This window comes from Zeus faber (genome assembly GCF_960531495.2).
Source record: "Zeus faber genome assembly, chromosome: 12".
Taxonomy (NCBI): Eukaryota; Metazoa; Chordata; class Actinopteri; order Zeiformes; family Zeidae; genus Zeus; species Zeus faber.
Genome location: NC_137196.1, coordinates 21,071,667 through 21,082,321, shown reverse-complemented (window position 1 = coordinate 21,082,321; position 10,655 = coordinate 21,071,667). Strand labels below are relative to the sequence as shown.

The following is a 10,655-nucleotide window of genomic DNA, read 5'->3' as shown; positions in this document are numbered from 1 at the left end:
TAGCACAATTACCAGCACGTCCTGATAGAAACATCCAAGGGGCCGGCAGCCATGAAAATAATTGCCCCCTCCATGCACAGTGAAAGCTTTCTCAGAAAACTGAGGAAAATGATCACCTAGAAACATGAACTACACTGACTTTACAAAAGGCAAAACATGTATTAACAAATTAATGTTTTTCACACAACAGGTCAGTCACACTCAAATATAAGAGTGCGTAATCGAAAATGTTGCAGGAAGACATTTAACTTAATTAGAGCAAAAAAAAAAGAGACCATGCCACCATAATTTTTGCTGTCGTGGCTTCCTGGTCCTCGAGGAACGGTTAAGAAAAAAAACCCAAAAAAACAAAAAACCCTACTGGTGAATTTTAAACGCGCTTGTGTCTGCAGTCACAGGGCTCGTTTGGTAACATGGTTTAATATTGTTGCACTTTTATTCAGCTTCTGCATAAGAATGTAAAAGGCTTCAATAAAACAAAAAAAAGATCACTTCACGAGTTAAGAGGCCACACCACAACAGATAGATTGAGTAGTAATTGACCGTGAAGATAATATGCGAAATGCAAAGAAAATATGAGATGACGGTGATGAGGGATGACAAAAGAGATGGTGAGGGTTAGATGTGGGTGAATTGGTGCTTCGGCTGATGGATGGCGAGCTTGAGGAAGGATGGAACACCATAGGAGCCTTGACTCGGGATGGGGAAAACGGTCTTAAAGGGGATCTATTAGGCTCCCTTTCAACAGGTTAATATAGGTGTCGAGGTCCCCAAAAATGTCTTTGAAGTATTTCAAGTATTTGCTGAAAATACCACTCGGATTAAGCTTTCTAACCATTCTAACATGCCGCTAAAACCCTCCTGTTCCCGACGCTCGGTTTCAGTGTTTCCCTCCTGAGGCCCCTAGTTGTGTGGGCCACTGGGGTTTGAGCATGAACAGCAGTGTCCCGGTGTATGAAGTGCTGCACATAAACATTCCGTTATTACACCTCAGCAGTCCACCTCAATCTATTTCTGAACAGATTTGAACCCAGTTGCTGAATCTTCACTCATATGAGATCTACAAGTCCCCATTTAAACTTCTACACACACATGTTGTACACACACGTTGTTACACACACACGTTTACACACGCGTTGTTCACATACCTGTGGTACACACACGTTGTACACGCAGGTTGTACACACACAAATATGTTGTACACACACATTTTTTAAATACTTACATTGCCCTCGTCTGCAGTTTTGTCACAGACAGTTGGTAATGATTCTTCTTTCTTTGAAAGATTTGTGCTGGTCGCAGCTTCGATTCTAGCGGGTCCGGTGGCGCTCCAGCCGGAGGTGGAGCTACACATCTGGGGCGCGGTTCTAATTCTGTTGAGTCTTAACGTGGCGTAGAACTGAGGCACAAATCTGAACGGCTTGTTGAACCACATGTTTTCTGAAATATGCAGCTCACAACAAATTCACTGGGTCGCCTTTTTTCACAGTTTGTGTATTTGTAGGCTCATCAGAGACCCAAATACACGCGCACAAAAGTACATTTTTCATAATAGTTCCCCTTTAATGTGCATCAGGCCAAACACTGGGCCAGAGCATTATACCGAATTTTACCACCAGGTGTCACACTCGACTCAACAGCCGCTCCCGAGGTGGTGGCAGTAATGCAACTCTTCACTAAATAAGAACAAGAAGAGAGTATAGAAGGCACCACATTCAGCGCGGGTTGCTGATGTAGGCTACTTTTCAAATTTTCCAGAACCTCCCATAACGACAAACGTGGGTTCAGTCGTGTGGTGTGGGGATGGTGTGGTTTGAGCAGCCCCACCTGTCCTGGGTCTAGGTCATTGGGGGACCCAGGATCCGTGTGGCTGTACACCTGTTGCTGCTTGATTGGTCTAACGAGCGGCAGGTAAAACCCCCATCCCCACACACACGCTCAGGAGAGGAGCCCTTGCCATGACCTGCTGTCCATCTGCTCCAGGGCATGTTCCATCTAGCCTACTCCCTACAATAAAGTTGTGTGATGCCTACCCCGCTGTCTGTGTCTCTGAGCCGGAGGGCCCTGAAAACCTCACCCGGGTGGAGTGTGGCGGGCGTCTCCACTTCCAAACCACCCACTTAAAAATTCAGAAGGGTTCTAAATCCAATCATGTTGCGTTACTCCATTTCTGTGCCATGTCAATTGGAACAAACACAATTCAAATCAGGTGTTATTGTAAAAAAAAGAAAAACAATAGACAGGATCCTTATCCACTTCAGGTAAGTGGATTAACAGCTGAATAAAATACATTTATAAAATAACATTATTTCGGTCAGCTCAATTACCTAGAATAGGATCCCCAAATGCACAACTTTTCTCAATAGCCAGATTATACCAGTTGCCCTTTCCTCCCTTGTAGGCACTGGTGACAACTCTCGCCCATCCACGTTCACCCTGAAAATAAAAGCACAAAAACAAAACAACAAAATAAATTAAATTCCGAAATCTCCCCCACAATTGAACTGAAACACGCATTGTACTTAAATAGCGACTACACACAATGAAAGACAACCGACTGCATGACTAAAAACTCCGGAAGTGAACCATTTAGCCTCGATGTGACTCATGCTTGTATTAGTGAAAGCACTTAAAAGGTAGAAAGAGAGAGAGAGAGAGAGAGAGAGACAGAGAGAGAGAGACCAACCCAAAACTCTCCCCAGGAGTTTCTCACGACCCAGTACTCCGTCCCGTCCTCCGCCACGCCCCAGCCCGCCACGGATATGATGTGATTCATCAGAGACAGAGGGTGGAACTCGGCAAAGACCCCTCCCGCGTACGCCTCCAAGCCAGCGGTGGCCATCACTCCACAACTGAGAGAGAGAGAGAGAGAGAGAGAGAGAGAGTCTGGAAGTGCTCTGCTTCAAATGGAGGACAGTGATGGACGGACAGACGGACGGACGGACAGATAGATAGACAGATAGCTAGATTGACAGACAGACAGACAGACAGACAGACAGACAGATAGATAGATAGATAGATAGATAGATAGATAGATAGATAGATAGATAGATAGATAGATACCTGATGGGTCCATTCGTGTAAATCTCTGCTTTCATCCTGTCCCTCCCAGACACCTCCCCATAGTCCCCGATGCGCCACAGGGTGTAGTTCTTGACGGCGGCACAGGAGCCAAAGAAGGAGCACGTCCCACACTGGTTGAACAGCTCACATTCTGCGGTCCATAATATCACGTCATACAATAGAATAATAGATTGGATTCAACTAGTTGCCATCGCGCAGAGCACGAGTACTGAGGCAACGAAATGCATTTGATCCATCCTAGAAACTGACGTATCTAGTGTGGTGTTTTATGACATTATTGTGACAGTAAACAGTCCAAGTGATAATAATTTGGTATATACTGTATATATAAGACTTTTTTTGGTCATTTAAAAAAAAAAAGATACTTATTGACTTCTGAAAATGAATAACTCTTAAAGCTGACTTTGAACACTCTAACGTGGTGATCGGAGTCACGTCATGGGCACGCAGGTGACGGGGGCATTACTCTGGTTTCTGGCCTGGTAGTTGTTGCAGGTCTCGTCGGGGATGCCCTTCTCGTGGGCGTAGGCGTACACCGCGAGGTGGTCCCCCCCGTAGCAGGAGCCGGCCCGGCCGCAGTCGATCACGTGCTGGACCGACAGGTACGCGGGCGGCCAGGCCCCGCCGCGCCCGATGTTGATCCTGTCTGGGGACAGTCGGCGTCAGCCTTGCGGGACGGGGGCCCCGAATAACGGGTGGGGCCCCGCCCCGCCCCGCCCCGTCCCCCCCTACAAGTACGAAGAACCTGCCTCATGCTCATAATCACCATCAAGACAACGACTAAAAGGACGCTTCTAATGACGTGAAATGAGAATTTTAAAATCTCCGTCCATCTTGGCGACAAAGTGCAGGTTACTCCTGTGTTTTCATTCACATTCAGTTTCAGGGACTTAAACTCCACGCTTATTTCAAAGCAAGCAACGTGTACGGTTGCTTGAGTAACAGCCCATAATACTCGTCACCGCCATGAGAACGACTCGGTACCGGCCAGGGCACTGGTGGCCCCCATGGCCCAGCAGGAGCCGCAGTACTGCGGGATGTGCTGGTTGCGGGTGGCGCTCACGTAGTTCCTCCCGCCCACGTCCCTCCAGTCCCAGGACGCAGGGAGGTCCGCGACGGTCACGTACTCGTGGGGTCTGGGACGTGTCCTGGGGGAGGAAGACACGCGTGGGTTTGATGCCACGCTCCGTGCTGAGGTAAAAACAACAACAACAAACAAACAAACAAACAAACAAACAAGGACAATGTTTTATTGTGGGATTGTCGCTCTTTAATCATCTGCAGCTGACCTGACGTAATCCGGCCTGCCGTCCCTGACGCGCTTGTAGCACGCGTCCGAGGTTTGATCCATTTCATAACTGTGTGAAATTTGCAGAAGAAACGAACACAACGAAAACAACAACACGGACATAGTTTCAGATGACGCCATGTTGGTTTAAATTCCCAAACGAGCCACGGCTGTACAGCGCGCCCTCTAGCGGTGTGGCTCAGACAGACAGACAGGCATACGGACAGACAGATAGATGAATAGACAAACTGATAGATAGATAGATAGATAGATAGATAGATAGATAGATAGATAGATAGATAGATAGATAGATAGATAGATAGATACACAGACAGACAGACAGACAGACAGACTGATAGATAGATAGATAGATAGATAGATAGATAGATAGATAGATAGATAGATAGATAGATAGATAGATAGATAGATAGATAGATAGACAGACAGACAGACCGATAGATAGATAGATAGATAGATAGATAGATAGATAGATAGATAGATAGATAGATAGATAGATAGACAGACAGACAGACAGACAGACAGACAGACCGATAGATAGATAGATAGATAGATAGATAGATAGATAGATAGATAGATAGATAGATAGATAGATAGATAGATAGATAGATAGATAGACAGACAGACCGATAGACGGACAGATAGATATATAGACGGATGGACAGACAGACAGACAGACAGACAGACAGATAGATAGATAGATAGATAGATAGATAGATAGATAGATAGATAGATAGATAGATAGATAAATAGATGGACAGACAGACAGACAGACAGACATATAGATAGATAGATAGATAGATAGATAGATAGATAGATAGATAGATAGACAGACAGATAGATAGATAGATAGATAGATAGATAGATAGATAGATAGATAGACAGATAGACAGATAGATAGATAGACAGATAGACAGATAGACAGATAGACAGATAGATAGATAGATAGATAGACAGATAGATAGATAGATAGATAGACAGACAGACAGATAGATAGGCGAGTAAAGAGAGCGAGTATCTGAAACGCAGAGTCAGCCAAAAAACTTTTCTCAATTCCCTTCAACAATTTCAGGCAACCAAAGCTCACTTTGCTTACCGTCGATAACATACAGCTCCAAATGACAGAGATTGGATTACGGCGGGAAATTCAACTCCAATCAAATTCATTTTTGCTTGGGGAGGCACTATTGCTCAGTACATTTTTTTTAATGATAAAGAACAAAATCGAATTAGCCGACCATTAAGGAACCTGATGAAGACTTCACATGGACATTATCTCATTCGACCGCCAGCATCTACCTGTCAAACAGTCCATCTTTATGATGATTCCTTCTTCTCTTATGATGCCATATGTACATCATATGAACAAGAAGAGAAGCTCCAGATGGCAGGCCATTTAGATGTAACACCTCCGTCTCACCTCACGGGATTCAAAATGAGTCACACGTGTGATTTTCGGTAATAATAACAATTATACGTATTAATGAGTTTATACATCAGATTAGATTAGATTCAATTAATTGTCATTGCACAGAGTACACGTACTGAGGCAGCAAAATGCATTTCTCTGCATTTTACCCAATATTAGGTAATAATAATATTATTATCAACACCTTAACCACAGACATCTTCACCAAGAAAAAAAATTAGAACCGACTGTACTGCTTCAGAAATAACACAGTTATACCTTATGCTGTTAAATGTTCCCGGCGAGGCTCGAACTCTTTCTCTCACTCAAACCCAAAACCCCCGGCGGCCTGAAAGGGGAAACCAGGTGCCCGCGTCCCTTGGCGTCTGACCTTGGCGCTTAAAAAGCGCGATCCGAGTCCCTGTTCGGGGACCTCCCGTCACCCTCAGATTGAGCACGGCCTGGTAGTCCATCCCTCTCGCTTTGAACGTGGCTCTTCCTTCAGAATGTGACGTGATCGCACTCAGCGGCCGTGACATCACGCAAAGCGGTTGTCTAAAAGCCAGAGCTTTATGAGAGGGATAAACATCCTGAATAGGTACATTAACAAATGGTTGTTAATGCTGTAATGGCCTAACTTGTTGATTGCAGATAGACTTTGCTATTATCCTTCATCGATTCTGCAGTCATGCATTAATTTAGAGTTTGAAAGTTGATCTCTTAAATCTTGCCAGGTGAAGTAACAAAAAATAATTGTGCATTTGGGGCTCATATACTGCCTTTCTAAAACACACACACACACACATATATATATATATATATATATATATATAGATAGATATATAGCAGGTATCACATAAGTCATCACCATAGGGAATATTTTTCAAAGATTGAAATAAAGATCTATTTGAAAGTTGGTATGATCTCCATTGAGTTTTCTTGTTTCCAAAAGACAAAAAAATATCCGCCCTCAAAAAGCAGAAAAGGCCACTTTGAAGGTGTCTCTTAAGCAGAGACACCTTCAAAGTGTGTAAAATAAGCGTCCGTGTACATATTGAGCCGACGGTGGTGTGGATTTCACAGTTGAGATCAATGTTGAGCCGATCCGGTCGCTAATTTCATTTGCACTTCTGGTTTCTATGGTAAACGCTGGGACGTCCGCCCTGAATGACGGACGTGAAAAGACGGTCTCAAAGAGAATGTAATTTCTCCTGCCAGGATTTATGCCATTGGATTGTATCGAACATATTTTGGGAAATGTCATTCTACCTAGCGAGGCCTATGCAGTACGTCGCTGTTAAACCTTGGACGCCGAACGGAGAGTGCATTTAGCCATGAAAAGCATACTGTGTAATTATCCAAAATTCAGAATTTGATATATTTCTTGTTATTAAGAGTTCTAATCTGCAAATGACATATATTAAAATATATCAATATGGGGAAAAGGGACACATTTTGGGCAGGACACATTTTTCAAATGGCATCCCGACACCTACAAAGATACCGATAAACTACATTGTACTAAACACATTGTACCTCATGGACCATTCGTACTGTATGTTTATTTTGTTAAAAAATGTTTGTTTTGTTTTGCTCATAAGTTTGACTAATCAGTTATCATTACATCATTTTAATTCAGTTTCAAATGTTGCAGAATAACACAACTATTGTTAAATTTACCCATCCCTTGTTCAGGATTGGAATAGTTCCAGCCAACCTCAATTCACCAAAGCACTCACACTCACATTATTCTCTTTATCTCTGCCCTTACGCTTGTAAAAAAAAAATCGAAATAATAAATCTACAAGCACAAGCGGGACTCATTATTATATTTTCAATACCTAATCGTGTTTGTTATCCTGACAATCCTAAATGGAATCCAAGCGGGGGAGGGAAAGCGCGTAGGTCGGCAGGTGATTTGACAGGGACCGGTCCAAACGTCTCCCGCACCCTGAGTACTTAGATCTGCCCGTGGAACATTTGGTCCAGGAACCCGTCGATAACTCTACTCCCCCACGGTTGTTGTGGAATTTGATGAATAATGGATGCAAGACAAATGGTTGCTTAAGATCCCCATTTATTCCTGGGATTGGGTCGGCAGGGGTCCCTCAGAACTTCAAACGGCAGAGGCGAATCAAAGGCAGACATGTTTTTGAGGTCGGCTATTGATTATCTGGCTGCCACTCAGGCACCGTGGGGACGTTTCCTCCCCGCGCCAGTGCGACGGGGGGGAAGCTGCCCCGGTTCACCAGATCCGCCACTGCCCAGGTTTCCAGGGGAAAATAACGCCGCAGTCCAACGGTTGGCACGGGGGTCCGCGTTGATGATCTCTCAAAGTCAATTTTGCCCTCACTCGCATTGCCTTGTTTATTTTCTTGTTTTCACGCGGCGTGTCCATTTTGGTGATTAGGCCAAAGGATGATTCATCTGGAGTCGGACTCGCTGGTTTAAGTGGTGTGTGTTTCCATATAGGTAGCCTACACCAGGGTCGTTTAGCTCAAGACGCTGCTCCGGTCTAATGCACTCCAGAAGGAAACGCCAGACCGATCATTTCCTCGTCAATATAGTCATTAAGGACATCAAAGTGTGCCAATCAGCCGCGATTGATCTTTTTTTATTTCAATCTTAATGATCCACAATGGAGCTTAAACCTCGCCACTGTCCTCCAGGAGGAGCAAAGATGAGGTTGGTGCTCAATAACAATCCTATAAATCCCACTGATTTAAATGCACATTCTATCATGAGTGCCAGTCATTGGTAGCTAATATAAATATCTTAAAACTGTACGTAGTCAATTTGACAATTTGCCTTGTTTAATTTCCCATGTTTGTGTACGTAAATACCATTCACCAATACTATCCCGATTACAGTCGAATACCGAGACACAGAGACAGATATCGCTATTGGGCCTATTGTTGGGTTTTGTTGAAAACGTATGGAAACTGTTTCCATACGTGAAATAAAATGAATCAAGTGTCTCCTTAAGTCGTCCAGGAATTCCCAAAATGTCAAGAGATGGATTTATTTTGAGTTGAAAAATATTTTCCTTGGCCGTACTCTTGCATGTCAAGATTTTGCTTGTGGCCATATTTTATGGCTGTTGTGAAGACAGTTAGACTTGAAATTGGTTTGAGAGGTCAAACTATTTATTTTTATTTTTTTTACGAGGAAAGATCCGCCCCAGTGAATTCTAGAAACAAGTCAGGCTTATTATTTATGTCATTAACTGGAAATAAAAGAAACCAGTAGGTCATTCTGCCTAATATACAGTATGCTGTCACATGGGTATTCATTAATTCATATTCATATTCATAGGTTTCAATTGATAAAAAAAACCCCCATGTGGTAGAATAGAGTAGAACTAATCCTCAATAGTTATTAGAACCATTAATCATAAGTACATTAATGTACACAAGTACTATTATTGACCAGCTCACAATGGGTTATATGGGGCCACCAAGCCATAAAACACAAAACACAATTAATACAAATCCAGTGATCCCTCTTTGTGATATGTTATTTTAGTTTAGATGCCGTTGACCAACCCTGAAATAAATAGATCTGAATAATACGGAGAATAATTATAACACAATTGAGAATAAAAAAAATATATATCCTGTTTCTCCAAAGTCGTTCTCACGAACGCTGAGAAAAAACAAACAAACCCAAAAAACAAATATAACTCGGCGTCAAAGTCGATTTTGTGTGGCGCTCACAGCCCGGCATCGATGGGCGTCGCTGTAATCACTCCTAACGGCAGGTGGAGGGAGACCTGCGCGGCGTGGACCTGGACATTTAACCTGCGGTGCATGTGGGATGGCAGATGACGTCACAACTCAGCTGGTCCGTGTACGGGTTATGAGACGAACACACACGGACATGTATTGAAAAATTTGAATATATTTCAAAATACATGTGTATGGATGGACTCCACAATATAAAATAATAACCTGACATTGCCTATCTTATTATGTTAGATATTATTATAATTTTCAATTACTACATGTACACACTGTATCCATATATGAGAATATATAATATATATGTAAAAAAAAAGTCAATAATTGGTATATTCTGTAATTAATTGCAAATATATGTTATCTTAATCATATCCTATAGTCAGTACACATTGGGATGATAGTGATTCCACACGCCCGTGTCATCTTTTTATATATCTGTGTTATAGGTAATTATATGCTGAAGAGTCAAACCTTGAATAATAATAATAATAATAATAATAATAATAATAATAATAATAATAATAATAATAATAATAATAATAATAATAACGATAATTAAAAATAATAAGAACAGTAAAAATGATTATAATAATGATAACAAATATAATATAAATAATATAAATGATTAGGACAAAAAAACAATAATATGAACAATAATAATAATAATAATAATAATAATAATAATAATAAATAAACGAATATTAACAACAACAACAACAACAACAATAACAATAATAGCAATAAACAATAAATAACAAACAATAAACAATGCCGATTTGTGCACGGTCCGCTTCGTACGGTCCCGCCCCTTTTCCTCCCAATTACCGAGGGGGCGGGGCGGACCGCGGCCCCCAATGCAACTTGCGATTGGCTGGGCCCGCCGTCCATCAAAGGGCCCCGTCCGGTGGAGTTGTGCTCCGCGGCGCCACAAGTCGCCAAGTCGAAAGTCCCCCGCAGGGAGAGGAGGGGAGCGGGTACGCCCGGCTCGGCGTTCTCGGTGTGATTTGTCACTTTTTTCGGTTGTTTTTTTTTTTTTTTCCCCCCACCCACCCACCCCCTTTCCCCCTTCCCTCTCTTCTCATTCTCATTCTCCCCACATGTACCATGGTGACAACGG

General features: G+C 42.5%; 1 protein-coding gene across 1 annotated transcript; it reads right to left on the bottom strand.

The window, feature by feature from the left end:
• On the bottom strand, positions 1-4,508 carry LOC307238011 (cathepsin Z). The gene is made up of 6 exons (XM_080010853.1): positions 4,374-4,508; positions 4,069-4,232; positions 3,551-3,730; positions 3,064-3,214; positions 2,687-2,852; positions 1-2,436 (listed from the first exon to the last, which is right to left on the bottom strand). The coding sequence occupies exons 1-6, from the start codon at positions 4,493-4,495 to the stop codon at positions 2,320-2,322; spliced, it is 900 nt and encodes a 299-aa protein (XP_079866979.1). The 5' UTR covers positions 4,496-4,508; the 3' UTR covers positions 1-2,319.
• Positions 4,509-10,655: the final 6,147 nt, after the last annotated feature.